Below are 23655 nucleotides of genomic sequence, written 5' to 3'. Positions count from 1 at the left end.
AATCTTGCAAAGCAGAATGAGGGCATATAAGCCGGGCGGAGCTGAGGGGTGGGTGCAACTTCGCTGGACTGGCCATGCTGTCCGAATGCCTGATCACCGTCTTCCAAAGCAGCTACTTTACTCCCAACTTAAGGATGGAAAATGGAATATCGGTCGACAGCAAAAGAGGTTTAAAGATGTTCTTAAAGCGAAACTAGAAAAATGTATCATGAGCATCGATGACTGTGAAGTCTTGGCCCATGAACGCCCCAAACGGAGGTCAGCCAATGAAACTGAATGCAAGGGGAAGCCTGCACTATTGCAGAGGAACAACTTAGGCTGTGCTCTGAACGGTGGTGAGCGCTAGGACCTGAGGTCACACCAGTGGGTGGGTGTAGGCAGTCAGGTGGCAGTGTCTACCCAGCTGCTGCCAGAAAGAGCCAGTTCCTTTGCATTTTGAAGTTTGTTGTTGTTGCTATGTGCCTTTAAATCAATTACGACTTATGGCGACCCTATGAATCCGCGACCTCTAATAGCATCTGTCATGAGCCACCCTGTTCAGATCTTGTAAGTTCAGGTCTGTGGCTTCCTTTAGGGAATCAATCCATCTCTTCTTTGGCCTTCCTCTTTTTCTACTCCCTTCTGTTTTTCCCAGCATTATTGTCTTTTCTAGTGAATCATGTCTTCTCATTATGTGTCCAAAGTATGGATTTAAAAACACCTGCAGTAGCAACGGCTACCACTAGGTGACCTGACTCATGGGTGACAGGAACTATCATAGCTGCCACTAGTTACCCTGACCTTTAGAGGGTGCCTCCCGCAACAGACCCTCCTCCAAAAGTAGAGATTCCTTTTGTCCAGAAACAAATGCTTCCTGAACCATCTTTAAAATTTTAGGTCTCACATCTCTACCCCCCTTCCTCCAATCATGGTACACGGCCACATTCTGTCCCCATCAATTTAATTGAATTTACATTAGATATACATCGCTTTCTTTCTCACTATGACTGCAGAGATGGGGGCACCTTAACATGTTCCTTTCGCTTATTTTATTCTTGAGCTGAAGCAAACAGGTGAGGTGAGTGGGCCATGCAAAGGCGAGCCATTTGGCAATATGTTTTGCAAATTCAAAGGTGAATTTCTGAAGTATGATAATTTAAAATTTGCATTTTTTTTAAAAAAGTATAATAAAAATTAAAGCAATTTTTAAAATTGTTCAGAAATCAGGTTAAGAGTAAACAAACAAACCAATCCCAGAGAGCAGAGATTAATTTCACTTCTATTTTGATCTCACAACAGTCTTGCGAGGTATGTCAGACTGAGAAAAAGAAGCTTAGCCCAAGGCCATGTGCAGAGAGCCTTTGTGGCCAAAGAGGCATTCAAAGTCAGGACACCCACCTCCCAACCCCCTCTGATGCCTCACATTTGTTCCGCTTATTTGTAAGATTAAATGCATATCTGAGTCAGTGGGCAGGATATGTGATGAGCAGCTGGCGTCACAGGGGCATTGGCAGAAAATGCAGAGGCTGGAGGGGATGGGGGTGAAAAACAACTGAGCTGGGAGAAAAGAAGGGGGAAGACAGGCTGCACTCGGGGGCATCTATAGGATGACACCTCCCCCAATTGCTCACACCCTATTTTCTTCCTTTCCCCCCACCTCCCAATTACTGGACAGTTATTGGCTCATCTGAATCACCCGGCAGGGGCCCCACGCCTGGCTAGTGTGGCATTCCCAAATCCGAGGGGGTTGTAGAAGGAATGAGCAAATGATCCAACTATCAGGAGTTTCGGCTGCTGCAGTGGTGGCCGTGTGTGTGGACAGGGCATAAGCCAGAGACTAGGCCAGCCTTCCGCAACCTGGTGTCCTCCAGATGTTTTGGGCTATAACTCCTATCAGCCCCAGCCAGTGCATAATCCAAAACATCTGGGGGGCACCAGGTTGGGGAAGGCTGGTCTGGGCATTTCCCCCCTCTTCTGGAGGATGCGAGACTCCTTGTTCCCAACATCTCCTGTCTTAACCTAAAGGCCTCACTCTTTTCTGAAGAAGTTCTGGCTCCCAGAATGCTCTGCTCTCATGCAGTAGACCCTGTTCGCCTTCCAGGGATCCCTGGGCCAACTCCCCATATCCAACGCATCCAAATCTTCCCCCACAGAGAGAATTCAGGAGTACAAAGTCCCCCCTTTTTTATTCTTCCCCCTCCCTCCAACCCAGAGACTTACGCTGCCCGACTTTCAAGACGACTTTCATGCCTTTGGAAAGGCAGGCACCCCCTTTCATGTTCTCAAGCCCTTCCTTGGTACCATCTGAAGTTGCTGTGGGGCAGAAGGTAGAGAGAAATTGGTATCAGCTGTGGTCATGGGTTAGACTGCTGCAAGGTATTGCACATGGGGCTGCCTTTGAAGACTGTCCAGATGTGCCAGCTTGTTCAAAATACGGCTGCAAGGCTTTTTTTACACACATCTCACCAATTCTTAAACATCTTCTGAGAACAATTCTAAGTGCTGGTGACTCCCTTTAAAGCCCTGCATGAATTGGGACCAGAGGGCCTAGAGGAATCGCCGGCCTGTCTGTGTGCTGAGCCTCAGATCATCACCTGAGGCCCTCCTCAGGAACCCTTGAAACCAGAAGCCACTAAGGCAGTGATTCTCAAATGGTGTGCCGCGGCACACTGGTGCACCGCAAGAGGTGACTAGGTGTGCCATGATTATGAAAGTATATTTTAAAAATGAGAAGAAACCCATTTGTATAGTTATTATAGGGCCTTTCCAGCAGTGGTGCTCCCTTTATGGGATTACTCCCCAGGGAGGCTTCCTGACATCGAATTTTGCTATTTTTTCAGCGCTAGGTGAACCCATTTTTTGAAATTCATGTCCCCAAGTTGTTAATTGCTAAAAACTGTGGTGACTGCATCACTGCCAGTTTTTCATCTGCCATTTTACCCTTTTTTAGTTTTGTTACTAACTCACGAGGATACCTGCTTTGGTTTCTCTTGCGTAAGCCACCATCTCCAAGGGTGGCATAGATGTTAAATTACAAATAAACAATTTCGCTGGTTGTGAGGGAGATCGCAAAAATGCCTTGTATGACGCCAGGGGAGCAGGGGGATGGGGAACCCTAGAGCAACTTTTCCTGCTTGGTGTTCCCCTTAATGTTTGGAGTAGGGTGGGCGATGGAGTGGAGAAGCCAAGGACAGCCCTCCACCCTCAAAAGGGCTGGCCTGAATTCCCTTAATTGCCCCAGATGGGTAAAAACAGACCTTGTGGCATTAAGAGGATTGTGGGGATTAGGCCCTGAAGAAGAAAAGGGTGCAGAGGTGCCCCTCATGCTTCGCCTTGAGGCCAGCAACTCAGGGCCCCACCCTGCAGCCCCCCTCAATGCTCCCAGAGCCCCATCTGAGAACTCTACCTTTCCAAGGATGCACTGCAGCATTATTTAATTTTTAAACACGGTGTTTAATGTTTGCACAGACAAAGTTCCCCTCATGATCCACTAATAAGCCATCCACCGCAGAGACTCGCAAGGAGTTTTTACACACTTGCTCTGCCAATGCCTGGCAGACTCCAGCCATCTTGGCAAACAGGCAGACAGCGTCCCCCGACACCCCACAAGCGTTGGCACTGAGCAGCCAAGCCCACAATTCGGACTTGCCCAGAATAGCACCCCAAGCACAGTTGCAGCCCTTGGGAAGAGGTTGAAATCCAGGAGATGTCATGAGAAGTCACACAAAGAAGTGGCCAAAGCCACCGTGAGGCGAGACGCAAGGAAGAGGGCATCCAGACGGGCTACTCTGGCAACTCATAACCAACCCAGACCTGTCCTGTTGCAGATGAGCATAGCGTTGCGCTTCATAACTCTGTGTTGAGGATTGTTTTTAATCTTTCATGCTCGTCTTTTTGTGAATGTGTATGGGGGGGAATCCATGATGGAGATTTTAATTGCTGTAACCCACCTCAAGAGGGCCATAAGCCTCTGAAAGGTTGGGCAAAAATCTTAGATTTGGTTTTTTAAAAAAATGGAATTAGCTGTCAGGTCCACAGTTTGAAACTCGCCCTACCCACAAACTCACCGTTCTGTGGGAAATACCAGCCAAGGTTGCCTGCGTTACCAAGATAAAGCATGTGATGGATCAGCAGCCAAAACCGACCTAAATCATCATTATGTTAAATCATGTTGTTGCAGCTGAACTGCACACAGCCTTCCTTTCAGAGTCATGAGAAAACCCAGAGCCATCTATAGCAGGCTGGTAGCCTCCAGGTATTTTGGACTGGTTATGTTGACACCTCCTTTGTGTCCCCCCCCCCAGCTTTTACATTTCTTTTCCATTGCACCAGGTGGCAGGCTCTGGGAGCCTCCCAGCACTAGCCACCATTTTACGGTCCCACAATGCTTTGGAGTGATGCTATATGTCGTCTTCATTGGGGCAATCCTAGGCCTAGCCGCCTGGGGCTGATAGGCCTTGCTTTTTTGTTTGCTGTTATAACCTTTCTTTTCCGAAAGAACCCTGGCATTAGTGGGCCTTTCCGTCTAGGTTAGTGAGGCGCTGAGTCTTCTAGGGCTGGAGCAAAAGCCCAAATCAGTGGGCTCAGCTTGCTTGTATGAGTCCTGTAGTGGTATCGCCCCCAAAGCAGCCTGCATGGGCAGCCTGCTTTCCACCTGGGGGGAAACGGCATGGGGGCCAGCCCAAGACATTCTGCTGCCTGAGGTGAAGGACAAGATGGCATCTTCCCCCGTTCCACACAGAGGCGGTGGTGGCTGCTTCACTCTTCCTGAGGGTCAGGGCGGCCCTGAACTGCATATTTTGCAGTTTGCTCATCAGTTTTTGCAAGATGCCACATTTCGATACCGGGCCTGGGGAAAACATTAAGGATGCTGAAATGCAATCTTTCAAGTTCTCAGTCCAAGACACGTTAGGCAACAGAACAGACTCAAGTTCACATCACACAGATCCACTCCTCCTTAACTAGACACTCTTCACACGCTCAGAGGGTAGTCTTTTCCCTCCCTATCGATGCCCTACAGATGGAGGAAGTAGAGGTTCTGATTCCTTTTGGCAATGGTGAGGAGGGGGGCAGATTCCTCAGACTCGTTTCCACAGAAGAGAAAATTCTGAGCTGGTGCAGTGCGATCTCTGGAAGCCCACAGCCAGGGCCTTTGGGTTCTCATTCTGCCTTGCAAAGGAAACTGGCCCTCATGGTGAAACGAAGGAAGGGGTCGCGAGCAGCGCAGCACAGGACTCTCTTGCTGACAGCTGCTGTGGGCGCTGGGAAGCTGGGTCCGTCGGTTCAGTTTAGACGCGCTCAGCTGAGCCCTCACAAAGAACACGCCTGGTTGGTGGGGGGCCACCCTTCAAGAGGAAGCAGACAGGCCAGGCCTGAGAGGCGACACCCCCCAAATGATAAGTGCATGCGCTGCCAAGCCCCTATCCCTAGAGATGTTCTGTGCACTGAGCGAGTCAACACCGCTGCTGATGGCAAAGGACATTCTGTTATTTCTTTATTAAAAAAGACACGCCAGGGTTCAGTCCACCCAGACCGCCACACCTTTCAACCTGGGTGCCCTTCATCTAACATTAGATACATGTGGCGCCTCTGGATCGGCATTAAAAATATTTAAATGCTCTTCCTGGTGCTTGCCAGGGATTGATATCCGAGATAATAGAAGAGTTTGCTTTACAAAATGAGAGGGGTGCCAGGGGCTCACCCCGTCCTGAAGCTGTGCCTTCAGGCCTGTTAGTCATGCCTCTCGCTCACCCCAAATCCCTCAAGGATAGAGGCGATATGGGGCAGCTCCCCCCGTGCCAGGAACGTGCACCATCTCCTCCTGACACTGGAAATATTATGCTCATTTATTTATTCCTATCCATTTGTCCTACAAAACAGACTCTAAACAGCTTCTGTGGTGCAAATGAAGGCACTAAGTCCTTTGCCTACAGTGCTGAGTTGCAGCCACTTCTGGGGGGCAGTTGTTTGCATCAGTTGCCTGTCATTTCTCTTCCATCACTTCCTGTCCTAGATGGTGCCACCACCTCTCCTGCCCCCAGACAGCTGCCTTCCTTCCACTCAGCTGTCTCATGCTCTACCCTCATGCTTGGCTGGGCATAAAAACATTTGAAGGCAGGGTGAGGGAAACTGGGTCAACAACACTTTGCCACTACTGAAAAGCCACCATGTCTGACCTACTGCTCCACAAGGGGCTGCTCCCATCAGCTGGCTTTGAGGGGGAGTGTCAGGTTTGGGGTGGAGTGGAACGCGAAACTGGCGCAAAAGCCAGCAGCTGTCCTGCCCAGCGAGTAGGGCTGTGACCTTGAATTGCATCCCCCTTGTAATAAAATAAAATAAATTAAACAAGATTCAGATTCCCTTGCTTGCCCCACTGGTAGGCGCAGTGGGGGGAAGGTGGGAGGAATGCAGGGTGGGCAACGAGCGGGTTTCTTTTAACAGTGTCTGTTTGCCCAAGGGCATATACCAGGTTACAAAGGAGAGAAAACTGAAGATGGAAAACAGAGAGAAAGAGGAAAATTTCTTGTGTGTGTGTCTTTGAGAGAGAGAACTGAAAACTGCTACCCACAATCCTTTGTAGCCATGCACATCCATACATCTAGGCCCACATAGCCCTAACCTATTAACTTATACACACACACAATTGCGTGGCCAGAGGTGAGAAAAGGACCTTGCATTAAACTGGTCCTTGCTGCGGCCCCCCTTCCCCCGGGAAACAGTTGCATCTCAGAAATGGTTGACGAGAGAGTGGGGGCCCTGGTATAAAAACTGCTCACACAAGGGAGGGAGGGTTGAGTTAGACTCCCCCCCCACTCTGGAGAGAGAGGACAAGTTGGAGAGGGGGGAAGAGAGATTGGCTGGTTATTACCACATTGTGGTTGCTGTGGCACAGCCAAGTCGTTGGCTTACACAGGTTTGCCAGGAGACAGTTGCCATGGCAATGGCTGAAGGGCCACCCCAGGCAGCCAGATCTGATGAGACAGGGATGCTGAGGAGTGGGAGAGAAAAGGGGAGGGGGTAGAGGACTCAAAATCCTCTTCCTTAAAAAAAGAGACGGGTGGGTCTTTAAACTAGCCATATCCCAAACTATATCCCTCTCCCCTTGCCCCAAAGACTGAAAGAAGGGGTTCATCAGAATGGCCAATTTCACCCTTTGGTCCCCTTAAACGCTGGACTCCCAGCCTCCTCCCCATGGTGTCACTTTAACGCACCTGGATTTCTGGGAAGGTAAGAGGGCAAGCAATGCGTTGCTCGTGGGGCTGCCCGTGAAGAGTCTGGGAAATGCACACCAGGTCAGAACATGGTGGCTAGATTATTAACTGGCGGTGACCACATCTCACCAGATAATCAAAGCCCATCTTTTCCATGAAGCTATCGGCAGAATCACCTAGCCTCTCCACCCTACTGCAACATTCCCCCCCCCATAGGCTGGGGCTGATGAGAGTTGTAGTCCAAAGCAGCTGGAAGGCACCAGGATGAGACACGGCTGCCCGACTGCAGCCAACCCCAACTTAGCAATTGAAACAATGCAGGCTTTCCCCTGCCTATGTTTGTGTCCTTTCTGTCATTTTCCTTGGGGCAGAGACCTGTCCTCTCACTCTTTGTAATCCGGTGTGTACATGAATGGCACTGTATCATCATCATCATCATCATCATCACCATCGTGTTGCTATGAGTAATTAAGGAAAAGGTGACTGATTAGTCATGGAGTAGGTGTTGGTACTCCTTGGCAGAAATGGGCGCAATTAGCATGAGGTTCGCATCAGCATGCTGGGACACGGAATCCTTGTGCCTTCTTTGGCTGAAGAGACCACTAGTTCTCTTGCCTCCCGCTTCTCTTGCCCCAGGTAAATCTGGGGGGCCCTGGGGGGCAGGCGAGAGCAGACTCCTTCAGCAGCTCTAAGTGTTTTTGCACAAAACATCCGTCCTTTCTGCCCACTTGCTTAGAGCTAGGGAGAGATGAATCGACCAATTTGGGTTTCTCTCTGTGCTCAGCTTTCCAGCCCTGTGTTCGGTTCGCTCCATTTCTACACCAGTTTGTGAACGTTTCTTTTTCAAAAGTTCACACAAAAATTGGGATACATTTCCATGCACATTTTCCCTAAAGCATGCATTTGTGCACGCAATTTTCTCCTAATACTTTCGGTACACTTTGGGGTTGGGGTTGAAAAACTGCATCACAAAATTCAGACACGTGCAAATTTTGGAGGACAGTTGAGTTCCAATTTGCATATTGATCGGCAGTGCAAATTAGGTAAATTCGCTTTCAAATGCTAACTGAACAAGTTTCTCCACCACCTGGACCTAGGCCACACACAAAGGGTTTGATTCTTTTGGGGGGCCAAATCAAAGGATGGTCATTATCCCAAACAACCAACTTCACTGGTTTCTGGGTGCAATTCAAAGTGCTGCTTGAGACCAAAATCCAGCCCCAAATAGCCTGGGAGCAGGATATCTGAAGGGCTGCTGCCTCTTCCCTCCCCATATACTGAGATCTTTACTTGTTTGATTTGTACCTCATCTTTCTACTAAAGAGTACTTGTTGTACAAATACAAGGAAGTATGATCAAATACAAGAAGACCACAATTAATTACAAGAACAAGGCAGGGTAAACATCCATCTGTTTAGTGCTGTTTTTAAATGTATATCTGTACTGCATTTTAATTGGTTTCATTCTTCATTTTGTCTTGGTTTTTAATTTTTATAAGCTGCCTTCTCTTCAGTTTGTTGGCAAGTTGTGGGGGTAAAAGTAAAGAATAAATAAATGCATGCATATCTCACACATGGTATCAAATGATAACATGACATTACACATATCTCACACATATCAGCTATCTCTGATTTGAACTTCATTTTTAAGGCTCTCTTTCACTTTCTCAGCATCTCACAGGAGAGGTATTTATCCTTTCTCCTTGTTCTTTTGCATTTCCCTTCAGCCATATCGAACACTGTGGTGGAATCTACAGACATCTCAAGCTGGAGCTGGGTGTGCATCTTGCAGTTCTGTGCAAGCACCTTGAAAAACTGCCAGCTTTCAGAAAGTAAAAGAAGTTCCCCCTTTCTTCCCTTCCCCACATGTCAAACTTACTGATGATGTAATAATCCTGGTTGGTCTTGAACTCATGGCCCCAGAGGTTGGGGCTGTACTCCTGGAACTTGATTGTGAAGCGCATGTCATGTTCAGGCCGGTCACAGGTCAGCAGCAGGTTGGGGGTACGAAGGATCTCGCAGCGCTCGGCCTGCTCTGTCTGGACCAGGTATAGCTTGTAATATTCATAGTCCTCGGTGGAGAAGGGGCCCAGTGGCACTGAACGGGGGCAGATGAGGTCCAGGCGGTCGCCGATTTGAGGGTACAAAATGTAGCCCCCCTCATTTTGGAACCTGCAGGGACACAACCAGCAAAATCAGCCAGGCAGACTATGTTTGCAAGCAAGAGTCCAGCACTTTTAAGCCAGCCTTCCCCAACCTGGTGCCCTCTAGATGTTTTGGACTACAATACAAATTCAAATTTTGGACTACACTTGAAGGACCTATGAAGCTCTTTACGGCTCAGAATCCCAATATCTTCTGGAACGCTTCTCCCAATATCAGCCTTCCCAGACCCTTAGATCTTCACACCCGAGGCTTCTCTCAGAGTCCCTTCTTGGAGGGAGGCTCAGAGCATGATGACAAGGAAGAAGACCTTTTCAGTTGTGGCTCCCCATTTGTGTAATGTTTTCCCCAGCGTTGTCTGACTGGCACCTTCGTTAACATCTTTTTGGTGCCAGATAAAAATTTACCTTTCCCCCCAAGCTTTTGATGGGGCTACTGTGGTGTTCTTTTCCTGTTAGCATTCTGCTAAGGTTTTCTGCTGCTGTTATGGGGTGGGGGTGGGGGGCGCGAGTGTTGCTTTAGGCGTTTTTTATGAATTGCATGTGTTTTTGTGCAAATGTGGTTCTGTTCTAATATGTTTTTACTTACGCTTTCAAGTATGCTGTCAGTTGCTTGGAGACCCTTTTGTGTAACAAGTTACTAACACCTTTAGTAAACAGCAATAATAATGCTAATTCCCATCAGCGCCAGCCAGCAATGGCCATTGGGGAAGGCTGGTTGATGTCCATGTCCAGGACGGTTTGAGGGTCTCTAGATGGACTCCAGCTGAAGCACACAGGAGCCAGGACTCCCACAGGTGCTGGGGCGGGGGGAGGCTTGCTCTTGTATGAAAGCACAATCTTGTAGGGGCTGGTCTGTGGAAAGGACCTGACTCAGTGGAAAGGCTTTCTGCATGTGCCTTTTGATTAGCACTACTAACAGCTCAATGGCTGAGCCCAGCCATTGAAAGAGGGTTATGATGCTAAATTAAGACACACACCCCAAAAGTGAGGAAGGCTTAGGCCCCCTGTAGTCGGAAAATTGGTGGACAAGTTCTTTATAATCCCTAAGAGACTCATCCTGCGAGGCTGGAAGGATAAACACCCACCGTCTATTACACAGTGGTCTGAGCACCCCACTGCTCCGGCTACATTTGAATATAGATGTCAGTTTTGTGTGGGTACCTGTCTGGACATATGGAGGGCTTATATTTGCTTATATGTTTAACTTAAGATGAATGCACTGATGGTTACTGGATCCTTAATGTGAGTTGATGGTGGGTTTTAAAAATATTATTATTCATATATTATTTTTTATTTCATTCATTCTTCTATAATCCTGTTGTTTGTCTTTGTTTTTGTTAAATTTGCAATTCCAAACATAATAGGAAGAAAAGCTGGAAACATGCCTGTTTTCCCGTCAAACATTTTGGAATGGACTCTTGGGGAAAAAAGAAGAGACATCCAGCTGCTTGAAATTTACAGCCTCCCCTGACAACCAGTGCAGTGCAGTGGTTAGAGTGTTGCACTAGGACACCTGGGAGACCAGGGTTCAAACCCCCACTCAGCCACCTGAAGCTCATTGGGTGACCCTGGGTCAGTCACTGCCTCTTAGCTTAACCTACCTCAGAGGGTTGTTGTGAGGATAAAATGGGAAGGGGCAGAACCACGTATGCCATCTTGAGATCCTTGGGGGAAAGGTGGGATATAAATGTAATAATTAATAAACCAACCAAGGTCCTTCTTCTAATGTTCCACAGTGATGTAGGGAATCCCCCCCACACCTCAGTGGTACCCAAACCTTTTCCTTCAAGGATGACTTGAAATTGCTGAGGATCTCAGGGGACCACTTAATGATTTTTCGGCCTGTTGTAGCAATTGTAATGCACTGTGCTAGATGATGTATGATTTTTAACTGTATTGTTACAAACATTTTTACAAACATACAAACATTGTGGAACACCTGAATGAAGCCCACGGGCCACAGGTTAGGAACCCCCGGTCTACATTTTCCATTTAGCCTGGAAACAAAGATCATCTTTAAGAATAAGAAGTGGATTGAGAGAGATTTCATTTCACTCAAGCCTTAGTTTCCTCCAGATGTTTTGGACTACAACTCCCATCCCTCCCAGCCTGGCACCAGGTTGGGAAAGGCTGGTCTACACACGTTTCTTTTGTCTCACCCTCAACCCTGGCCCAAACAGGTGGGGAGTTTTCAAAACACAAAAACCCTGCCCATCCTGTTCACCAGACACACAGATGGGATGAATGAATGAATACACCACAAGGACTGACCCCAGTTTCAAACCATTGTCAGTTCTCTTGAAAACTTGCCATCCCTGTCCAATTTGCATTTTTGCAAATCTTTATCTAGGTTTATAAATTAGAGCTGCAAATTTTAATGAATTAAGTGGTTTAGATGACTTGATTTTAGAAGTTTAACCAATTAAAAGTTTGTCTGGGCAGAATATCCTCCCCATTTTTGTGGGCCCATTCATCCCCAATGAGAAGTGTGGGGAGGAGGGAGTTTTAGTTACTGCATTATGGGTGGCGGTGAAAAATAAAGTTTAAAAAATTCAGTGGCTGGAGTTTAGCATTTCGACAATCTACCAGTAGATCTTGGAGGGGGGAGCACTGGAACCCACTGCCCCCTCTGCCAAAAATAATGCTTGGTGTAGAGCCAGCATGGTGCAGTGGTCAGAGTGCTGGACTAGGACCTGGGAGATCAGGGTTCAAATCCCCACTCCATCATGAAGCTTGCTGAGTGACCTTGGGCCAGTCACAGTCTCTCAGCCTAACCTACCTCACAGGGTTGTTGTGAGGATAAAATGGAGGGAGGAGAACCATATGCGCCTCCTTGAGCTCCTTGGAGGAAAGGTGGGATAGAAATGTAATAAATAAATAAATAAATATTTGGCATGTCATTTTGGCACACCCATCTGCCTGAAATCAGTCAAAAATTCTGGGCCTAACCTGCACACGGCAAGCACTATCTCTATAGATGTCCACAGACGCACCTTGTCTCACACATAGGAGGGGAAGCCTCTAAGATGTCTGCTATGACAAAATGTGGGAATCATAAACACACACACACAGCATGTTTCTCACTTCAGAACTTGTGCTTTTGCCCATACGCAAATTATGCAAATTTAATCAACTGATTAACTGACAAAAAAACTCGTCCGAAAACAACGAAGGTTTCTTCAACTGGGTGGCAGACCTGGTTTAAATGTCCTGACATTTGGAGATGTTTAACACATTCCTTTAAATAATATTATTAATCACGTAAAATCCTATTAAAAGTAACTGATTACGGTTGAATAAAAAAACACAAAATATAAAGCGTCGGTGTATTTATAGAAGTTGCGCACACTTCCATCGCTTGAGTGTAGTTCTTTGCATCTGTCTTTCATTTCTGTTTCCCCCTCCTCCCCCCCAAATCAGCAGGTTACACACACACACACTTCATCCGTTGGACCCCCTCCCCATGCAAGCAAGCACCAGAGACCCCACAAAGGATTCCAGCCCTGTATTCAAACCTGTTGACATCTGACCCCAAAGCCGCCTGTCCCCGCCCCCTGGGACAGATCAGCTGCCAAATTAGATAATAGCACAAGAGGAGGAGCAGGAGGAGGAGGGCTGTGACTGAGACCTGGCAGGGTGGTTAGCAAAGCAGCGGATGAAAGCCAGGACTCCTGGGTCCTATTTCTTGGTCTGAAATAGGAGGAGGAGCTGAGGCTGTGGAAGTGTTGGGGAATTGAGGAAGAAAGAGCAGGATCCCTGCGTTCTGGCCTTCCAGCCCTGAGTGGGTCTGCAGCAGTCGGTCTTGTAGTAGTCGAGGGGAAACCTGGGCCAGGCACAGCTTGATCTGAGCCAGAGCTTCACCTAAGGCACCCCCCGCCCGCCCGCCTCTGCACAATGTAAATATTAGCCATCTTCCATGCTGGACTGTTGTGAAGATGGACAAGATAATCGCAGCGGTAAGGATGGAAGAGCAGACGTTGCCCTCCAGCTGTGAATGATTCAGTGGCCAAATGGAGCAATTCTGAGGGCGGCACTGCCTTATGAATAGATCAACACACAACTCAGAATGTACTACATACAAGACTAGTGATTTGTCCCAACTGCATCTAACCCTTCCCTAGGGAGGCTGAGGGTTTGGGGTTCTCAAGCAGTCCCCCATCCAGGCGCTGGCCTGGTCGGGCTTGCTTCAGAGACTGAATCCCTTCGGATACCCTGACCCCGTTCTCCAAATACAGAGCAACAAACATACATACACACAACCTAGGCAATTGTACCAACTTACATGCTGAATAGAGCAACACAACTAGGAAGAACTATAGAATCATAGAATAGTAGAGTTGGAAGGGGCCTGTAAGGCCATCCAGTCCAACCCCCTGCTCAATGCAGGAATCCAAATCAAAGCATTCCCGACAGATGCCCGTCCAGCTGCCTCTTGAAGGCCTCCAGTGTTGGAGAGCCCACTACCTCTCTACGTAATTGGTTCCATTGTCATATGGCTCTAACAGTTAGGAAGTTTTTCCTGATGTCCAGTAGAAATCTGGCTTCCTGCAACTTGAGCCCATTATTCCGTGTCCTGCACTTTAGGACGATCGAGAAGAGGTCCCGGCCTCTGTGTGACAGCCTTTCATGTACTTGAAGAGTGCTATCATATCTCCCCTCCGTCTTCTCTTCTCCAGGCTAAACATGCCCAGTTCCTTCAGTCTCTCCTCATAGGGCTTTGTTTCCAGTCCCCTGATCATCCTTGTTGCCCTTGTTGTTCCGTGTCCTGCACTCTGGGATGATCGAGAAGAGCTGAAGCTCAGCGAGTAGAGAGAGGACGTGATTTTTGCACACAGACAGTCCCAGGTTCAGTCTCTGACATCTTCAGGTACAGCAAGCAAAGGCTTTTGAGGAGTCACTGCCAGTTAGTGTAGGAAATACTGAGCAGGCTAAGCCAAGGCACATGAAGGCAGCTTCCCGGGAACACAGAAGTCAGACCATTGGTCCATCTAGCTCAGGGTTGTCTACACTGACTGGCAGTGGCTGTCCAGGATCTCAAGGCAGGAGTCTCTCCCAGCCCTACCTGGAGATGCCTGGGATTGAACCCAGGTCTTTCTACATGCAAAGAAGTTGCTCTACCACTGAGCTATGGCTATTTCCAAGCATTCCCCATAGACAATTATATTCTTCCTTGTGGAAAATTCTTCCTCCTAGAAAAACTTAATTTCCCCAGGTAACACAGACCGCAATTGCATGAGTCTTATGGGCCGCCAATTGGCTAGTGCCAATGACACATTAATGTAGTTTTGCATAAATCTTATGGGGCAGCTATTGGCTATTGCCAATGCCTTGTTATTTTAATTTCGTTTTTCCTTCTTCAGAGGCCAGGCACTCCTCACTCAAGCATTTTAAAAAATCAACAGGAAACACCAGCACAGCTATTCCTTTTTAAAAATGTAGTTAGTTCAAAGCTTGCTTATTTTTTGTACTTGGCGATGGGTTGCCTCAATCTAGTCCTGATAAAGGATTAACAATGAAAGACATTTTATTTAGCTGTCCAGGAAGTCTTAGGAGACATGTTTAACCAGCAGACCCTGGAAAGGAGCTCCTGCACTCTCCAAAGCACCCAGGCCTTCCAACTTGACGACGTTGACGCTTCTACCTTGACACTGCAAAACAGAGCCTTGGCAAACTCATCTCAGCATAACACACACATCACACACCCTGACTTGGCCGTACAAGCAAATGCATTCGCACATGATCAAGGCAAAGCCACAAGGAAATGGACAGCCCTACCTTCATGACTGCACGCACACACACACCCGAACTTAAGGCAGCTCTCTCTCTTCAAGTCCCCAAGTCAGACTGTAAAAAAGGGGACCTTTGACCAAACCTATACTCAAAGTACACAGCTCCCCACACACACGCAAGCACACTCCAGCAGTAGGGAAGAAACACAAACTTCAAAAACTGCTGATGTAGCGGTCTTACATTACCAAGCTCTTACCCTACCCCACCCCCTTGTTTCTGCAGGCAAAGGGGCATGGCTCAGAGGTAGAACATCTGCTCTACATGCAAAAGGTCCCAGGTTCAATTCCCAACAGCTCCAGGGGAAAAAAAATCTCCTGTCTGAAACTCTGGACAGCCACTGCCAGCCAGGGTAGACAATATGGAGCTTGATGGACAAGGGATCTGACCGGATTTAGGGCAGCTCCCAATCTTCCTAAGATGGAGAGGGGAGAAACAGGGTGGGTGTGAAACCCAAGACTTCTAGCTTTGGGCTACAGCCACTACACCCTGTTTGCCTTCCACAGAAATGAGACGTATACACACGCACTTATGTATGAAATGGATATGGACTGCCTTCAAGTGGATCCCAACTCAAGGCCACCCTGCGTGAACAGGGTTTTCATGGTAAGTGGTGTTCAGAGGGGGTTTACCATTGCCGCCCTCTGAGGCTCAGAGGCAGTGACTGGCCCAAGGTCACCCAGTGAGCTTCATGGCTGTGTGGGGATTCGAACCCTGGTCTCCCAGGTCGTAGTCCAGCACTCTAACCACTACATCACACTGGCTCCACACATATGTATATGACTGTGCATATATATATATCAGGCTAGGCATTACAAGAAACCTCTCTCATGGCTCTGGCTCCAAACTCTTGAAGAAACAAATAACACAAACACCTCCCCCCTCCCTGAGGACCCAGGCATCCAGGCTCTCCTCAGTTGTCACACACAGACACACACCCCACACCCCACCCCAAGAAATCCAGCTCCTTAAGAAAACAAGTCAGGCACGGCTGTAAGGGACCCAGGCATCCTGACACTAGAGGAGTCCTTACTCTCCTCATCAGACAGGAGTCCGGGCTCCCAGCCCTGCCCCAACTGCAGGCCTCCTTTCTCCCCCCAGAGAGACCAGGCAGGATTCATTTTCCCACACATTTTCTCTCCCCCCATCCAACAACAACATAGGCCAGGCCTTGCCTCCCCAGTCCCTTCCAGTGGTGCCGCGGCCCTGGAAAAACAAGCCTAGGCATTAGCATGGCACATGATGCTCCACTCAAACTGCCCAAGAAAGTCGGTTGCGCGCCTCATCCAAGATGTGCGCACCGCACAAAACTAGGCCCCGCTCCCTTCCCTGTATTTCTGGAAGAACGGGCAGAATGGCTACAGTTGCCATGGCAACGCATGCCAACTGGTGATGGAGGGGCCTAGCCTGACTGAGTGCAGGAAGGGGGTGGGCACGTCTCTAGGGCCAGGAGAGGGGAGAGAGTGTGTGTGTGTATCATGGAGGGGGGGCTCATTCTTTCCAACCAGATGTCACTGCCTCTTAGTCCAGACCCACCAGGGCAAGGTGCTGGTGCGGAGAGATTCTCTGCCCCTCCTAATTCAAGAAAATCGCGAGGGGGGGAGGGCTGGTTGTTTTGCAATAGGACCTGTTGCTTCTTGCCCTGCAGGGGAATGACCCTCCTCCCCTCCCCCTCCATTCCCCCCTTCCCCCCTGCTCCATTCCCCTCCCCTCCTATAAGGGTCAAGGGCTCAGCTGGAACTGGGGAGGGGGGGAAGAGGAGATGGAATAGAAAGTGACAGCTCAGGAAAGGAGCTAACGAGAAACTGGAAAGAGGGAGAGAGCAGGAGCCCCTCCACCCGTCACAGGGAACCCAGGCGTCCTGGAATCTAAGTCCACTTCTGCGCTGACCCAGCGGGTTATGCCTCCCCCGAGCCATACCAGGGGACCCAGGAGTTCTGGCTCCCAGCACTCAATACTCTGTCTCTCTCCCCCCTCCACTTCCTAGCCTAACTCACTGTTTTCCGAAAACCTGGGATTCCTGGCTCCCAGACACTAGGAAAAACTCTCTTTGCAGAAACTACCTCCTCCCCACCTTATTTTGGGGCTCCAACCATAAGGAACTTCCAAATCCAGAAAGTCCAGGTGTCCCACTCCCCATCATGCCCCTCTCTAGCCCCTACTCCCCCCCCATCCTGTTCCTTGGCCAAGCAAGAATGCAATCGCCTTTCTTCTGGTTAAATATTAGAGATCCCACTCCTCCTAGCTTGTGTGACCCTTGTGGCTTGCTCTGTGCCCAGTTCCAGCTCATTGGAGAGAAACGCCCGATTCCTATCAGTCGAGCTTGGGGGGGCTGGAACCAGACCTGATTGCCTCAGCACCTTCCTCTTAATGAAATAATTAACTCCTCCTGACCTCCCCTGCCCCAAGATAGAAAGGGCCCCCCAGATCATGCACAGTCCTGATGTTTGGAGGGGGAGACACATCTGCCACCAGCAGGAAAAGATGCTATGGAAGAGGGGTGGGGTGGGGGAAGACAGCCCTCCTTGGGCACTACCTAGAGATGCAGCTGCCTCTGGATGGAGCAACTGGTTGTTACACATCAAACCTGCTGAGACTGCAATCACTTCTGGGGATGGAGAAGAGCTTTAATGATTTCTAATGATAAAACCAGTGACAAGACCGATGCCTACCTTGAAGTCACGTTGTCCAATATATGTGTGCCTGATTGTGGTAAGGAAAAGGCACTCTGCACATACTCAGAGACACACTTACTACTTCATGTTCTAGAACCGAGCACCAACGTTTAAAACACATTCCACAGTTGATTCTTGGGTGAAAGGAGTAGAGCTCAATTTACACATATTTTTTCACTGATTAGTGTTTATACAGCACCATCAGTGTGCATAGATGAATTTGATAGATAAAAATAGGAAGGTCCCTGCTCCGAGGTGCTTACAATCATAAGGTGGGAGGAGGTGTTAACCAAGGGAAGGAATGGAAGTGGTGGTGGCCAAATACAGTTAACATATACTTAAAACGTGGTTCCAGTCCTGAATCTGGGCAGCTGTGAATATATACGATTCCTTGCCTGAGGCTGAGCTGCAGCTGCCTCTGGAGAGGAGCACATAGGCGTCTGAAAAAGCCGGGAGGGAAGGGTGTGCTTGTGCACGTGCGTTCTTCAGGACTCCTGGGTCCTCTGTGCTGGAGTTTCTCTCAGCAGCTCTTAAGTTTTTCCAAGCCACTGACTTTGGGTCTTGGTGAGGTTTACATCTTCTGGCAATAATTAACATGGAGATGGGGGGGAGCCTGGGGTCGTTGGCCCTCCCTTCCCTGGATGGGAGGAGGAGGACTAGGAACTGACAAGCGTCTGGGCTGGGGAGGGGAGAGTGGAAGGAGGAGGACGCCTTGCTTCAGTTGCCAGGAAAAGGGAAATATGTGCAGTTCTCGTCTGACAGGCAGAAACCAACATCCCAAATGAACCCCCAAGTTAACTGCAAGCTGCTTTGGGGGGAAAAACCTCAATCTTGGTCCCAGCATAAGCTGCACTCGTCCCCGCCCTTCCCGAGAACCCAATTGTCTCAGTTCTCTACTAACCCAGAGTGGTGTAGTGGTTAGAGAGCGCGCCAGACTATGAACAGGGAGACCTGTGTTCAAATCCACACAGAACCACAAAGCGCTCCTGAGCACCTCTCTCTCTCTCAGCCTAACCTGCTTCACCGGGTTGTTGTGAAGTTTAAAAGCAGGAATGTGCGATAACAACGCAATACATGAATGGAGGGCTAAATAAGCTATAAGTAACCCCTGGAAGCTGCCCGACCCCTCTCAAAGAACCAGGCAACCCAACAACTCCCATCAGCCCCTTATTGCACAGCTTTCACAGAGACCTCTAAAAGTCCTGGCCTTCATCTCCTGCCTCCCCGCAGCCTGACTTAATCCACTAGACTGCCCTCCCCTCCCCCAGTTACGCTTCCTATTCAAGTGATTATTTATGAATCGCCTACTGTGAAGCATCCCATAGTGATTTCACAAAACAGTAAAAATCATATATAAAACAAATGGCATATATAAAAACAGTTTAAAAAATTTAAACAGTTGCATATATGAAAACAGTTTTTAAAAAATTATGTCTATAAAAGCAATTGCATACATAAAAACAATTGCAAATAAATTCGGATATTGACTGGGACAAAAATCTCTACTTAGAAGATTTTTTATAATGTCAGAACGTGACACTTCAGCACTTTCATGGCCAACTTTTTATAGGCTGGGAAGACAAGGGGGGCAGGAGAGGAGAATGGCACGGCCCACATCCTTGCTTTGTTCTCTTGTACATTCTCTCTCTCTCTCTCTCTCTCACACACACACACACACACACACAGAGAGAGAGAGAGAGAGAGAGAGAGAGAGAGAGAGAGAGAGAGAAAGAGAGAGAGAGAGAGAGAGAGAGAGAGAGAGAGAGAGAGAGAGAGGTTCACACCTGTACAAAATCCCTGGGATTTTCCTCGCCTGAACTTGCCTCTCCATCTCCTCCACTCCTGCTCCTGCGGCTACATTCCCAACATTTCTACTGTGCCTTCCCTTATTCCACAGTGCCTTCAGATGGAAAAGGCAGATGGGCCTAGGTGGTGCCTGCTGCACTTACCTATAGCAGCCTAAAGTTGTTCTCTCAACCCAGGCTGCCCCCCAGTTCTGCTCTCTCCCCAGCGTCACCAATTCCCTTCAAACAACACATGCAGAGCTAGGCAGCTTCGCAAGACCTCCGGGCCCTCTTCCTCTAGAGCTCTGGGGAAAAATGCACTGGACCCATACATCAGAACAAGGGCGCATCTGAAGGCACACCTTTCCTCTCCCAGAGTTTCATCTCTGGGACTTGTCTTTACATACTCTCCAGAGAGATATGCACTTCTTCGGAGAAGTGCAAACACTTTGGCAAATGTTGTTTAACATCTGCAAAACGGGGCGAGGATTTGCACAAAAACAGAGACTTGGCATGGATCCCGCCCTAGGTGTTGGAATGGCAAGGCAAGGAAACCCATCACCATTCGCAGGCAGCAGATGGGCCTGGCATGTGAACAGGGCCATGTTAGGAACATGGGAAGCTGGCCTATAACAAGTAACACCATTCGGGACCATCTAGCTCAGTACTGTCAACACTGACTGGCAGCTGCTCTCCAGGGTTTCAGACAGGGAACTCTCTGGGCTCTACCTGAGCTCTTCCAGACAACCCATTTATTGGCCATTCATCCTGATTTGCTTGCAGAAAGCCTGCATGGATGACAACACTTTGCTCTTTCTTGAGCATTTGATCTGACTTGCTCGCGGGGAAGTTAAACAACAAGGAGTTTTCAGCCTATGTTGTTTGCAGGGAGGTTATTCATTTCCCACCAATTGATTGTTGTCCACAAATGCACAATTTTTAGTGCATTTCTCCATCACTTTCCTAACCACAAAAAGTCTGTTATAGAGGGTGTTCTTTTTAAGTGGATTTGTTCTGTCAGAATGCTTTAATGCACTTTAATTGCACAAACCTAAATTTCCATTAATAATAATAAAAATAATATAACCAAAACATCTTAAAAACAATTCCAATACAGATGTATGCGACTGAATCCCTCCCGCCAAATGACGACAGTCTGGAGAGGACCCTGGTGAGGCCAGGTATTCAAGTGGGGCCTTCTGAATGCACAGCATGCACTCTACCACAGAACTGCAGCCCTACCCTCACCATTCTCCTGGGCGAGTCCTACTGAAACAAACAAGCAGAGCTGCTCTTTATTTCAATGGGGCTTACACAGAAAAACATGCCAATGGAGTCTGTACTCCACATTAATTTCAGTCAGGCTTCTGGCCCAGTTTTGGGACAGAACTGCCTAGGTCACACGTTTGCCAAGAGAGGGGCGGGGAGTGCAGGCTAATTAATTCTCTTGGCCGGCTTTTGATACTGTCCATCATTGCATCCTTCTGGAGAGGCTGCCCGAGTTGGGTGTGGGAGGTACAGGGGTGCAATGGTTCTGCTCCTACTTGGATGGCCAATTCCAGGAGACAGGACTAGGGGACCATTACTTAACCCTTTGGCCAGTTGTCCCTTCGGGTCCCAATCCCCTCCCTTTTAACATCTACACAAAACCACTGAGAGAGGTCATCCAGAGAGTTGGTCTCTTACAAGAACACTTAGTCTCTCTTTTTCATCAGATGGAGGTTAGGCTGCGGACGGCTTGAATCAGAGCCTGGGCAAGGTATTGAACTGGATGAGAGTTAGTAAAAATTGAGCCTCTGTCCAGACAAGACAGAGGTACTGTTGGTGGGTACTTTGTCCACTGGGGAGAACAGCGTTCAGCCCATTCTGGGAGGGGTTGCACTCCTCCAGAATCAGAGATGGCAGACCTTTGGCCCATCCTCTCTGACCATTTACCATGCTGGCTAACAGGGCTGATGGGAAATAGATCCCGACAACATCCAAAGTGCCACTCCTACCCTAAAGGATCAGCTTCACAGTCCAAAGGTGCTTATTCATCCATATAATAATAATAATAATAATAACTTTTATTTTTCAGTCGCCTATCTGTCCGGGTTAGGGACACTCTAGGCGACAACAACAAGAATAAAACAATACATATATATATAACAACATCATCAAATTTTAAAATTAAAAAACCATCCTTTAATTCATAAATTACTCTGTCTCAATCTTGTAGGCCTGCCTGAACAGCCAGGTCTTCAAGGCTCAGCGATAGCTGGACAAGGAGGGAGCATGTCTGAGATCAAAAGGGAGGGAGTTCCAGAGGGTGGGGGCCACAATAGAAAAGGCCCTCTCTCTGGTCCGCACCAGCCTGGCTGTTCTCACAGGTGGGACCGAGAGAAGCTTGCGAGGCTGATCTTGTCAGGCGGCATAATCGGTGATTCTGGAGGCGTTCCTTCAGATATACTGGGCCGAAACCGTATAGGGTTTCAAAGGTCAGCACCAACACCTTGAATTGGGCCCGGTAGACAACTGGTAGCCAGTGAAGATCTAATAACACTGGGGTAATGTGATCCCAGCGACGGCTATGCGTGATCAAGCGTGCCGCCGCATTCTGTACCAGCTGTAATTTCCAGACCGTTCTCAAGGGTAACCCCACATAGAGCGCATTGCAGTAGTCTAAGCGAGAGGAGACCAGGGCATGTATCACTTGGGGGAGCAGATGACCAGGAAGATAGGGTCGCAGTCTCCATATCAGATGTAATTGATACCAAGCTGCCCGGCTCACTGCTGTAATCTGAGCCTCCATGGACAGCTGGGAGTCAAGAATGACCCCAAGACTGTGGACCTGGTCCTTCAGGGGCAAATTTACCCCATTAAGCATCAGGTCAGTAATTCCTAATTTCCTTTTATCTCCAGCATTGGCACTAGAAGCTCAGGTGATCTCTGTGGCTTGAATTGCCTTTTAGCAGCTTCGACCAACACACCACTTTGGATATAACATCCCAAACCTGGACGACTGCAGTATGCGGAGCTGCCTTTGAAGATGGTCCAGAAGCTACATTTGGTCCAAAACCGGGCTGCAGAATTATTAACTGGGACTTGATGTTTGGATCATAACATGCTTGTGCTTTGCCAATTGCACTAGTTGCCAGGCCCAAAGTTCTTAACCTTTAAAGCCCCTACACAACTTAGAATCACAGAATCGTAGAGTTGGAAGGGGCCTATAAGGCCATCGAGTTCAACTCCTTGCTCAATGCAGGAATCTGAATTGAAGCATCCCAAAAGGTGGCTGTCCAGCTGCCTCTTGATGGCGTCCAGGGTTGGACAGCCCTTCACCTCCCTAGCTAAACCTGGGGTGTTGGGCCAGATTACTCAAAAGATGTCATTCCCCCATATATGCCTACCATATCCGAACCTTCAGTGGCTCTGCTGCGTGTCTCCCTGCCAAATGAAGCGAGATAAGTTGCTACACAGGATGGTGTCTTTTCAGATGTGGCTCCCTAACTATGGAATAGCCTTCCCAAAAAGGCTCACCAGGCTCCTTCTCTATGCCCTTTTCAGTATCAGGTCAATACCTTTTCCTTCTCTCAAGTTTTTTTTAAAAAATTGTGATCTTAACATCTGGGCTTTTAATGTCTGGTGTGTGTTTTATCTCTTTCTCCATGGGTTAACTTTTTACACTGCAATTAATTTTGTTCAGTTCTTGGATTTTAACATTGTATTTTAGTCTTTTGTTTCTCGCAAGCCACGCAGTGACAACGATGTTGGGCAACCTATACGAAGACGGTAAATAAATCAAACAAGCAAGCATTAAAATGTCTTGGCCCAGGCCCCAATTCAATGAAAAGGCCAGACAGGAGGTGAGTTTGGGGACTGCCAACAAACCTTCTGACCAGCACAGGTGAGGGAGGCCAGGCTGCAGGAAAGGAGGAGAGAAAAGCAATCAGGGTGCTTCAAGGAAGTATTTGCTGAACACAAATGAGCCCAGCTCTAGCCAGTTTCAAAACCTGGGGACCAAACTCCAAGACAGAGGTGCCTTCAGGCAGCCTGGGTGGCAAGCCCAGCATGCA

General features: G+C 48.3%; 1 protein-coding gene across 3 annotated transcripts in view; it reads right to left on the bottom strand.

Moving 5' to 3' along the window:
- EFNB3 (ephrin B3) overlaps positions 1-23655 on the bottom strand; it is a 56744-nt gene that overhangs the window by 6867 nt on the left and 26222 nt on the right. For all 3 annotated transcript variants that reach the window (XM_061590018.1, XM_061590019.1, XM_061590020.1), the window contains exons 2-3: positions 9069-9361; positions 2200-2292 (exon numbers count right to left, since the gene is read on the bottom strand). In XM_061590018.1, coding sequence (XP_061446002.1) covers positions 2200-2292; positions 9069-9361 — 386 coding nt within the window. The remainder of the gene's footprint in view (positions 1-2199; positions 2293-9068; positions 9362-23655) is intronic.

This window comes from Rhineura floridana, chromosome 11, assembly GCF_030035675.1.
Source record: "Rhineura floridana isolate rRhiFlo1 chromosome 11, rRhiFlo1.hap2, whole genome shotgun sequence".
In the NCBI taxonomy this organism is placed as follows: domain Eukaryota; kingdom Metazoa; phylum Chordata; class Lepidosauria; order Squamata; family Rhineuridae; genus Rhineura; species Rhineura floridana.
This window is presented reverse-complemented; position numbering and strand designations above follow the sequence as displayed.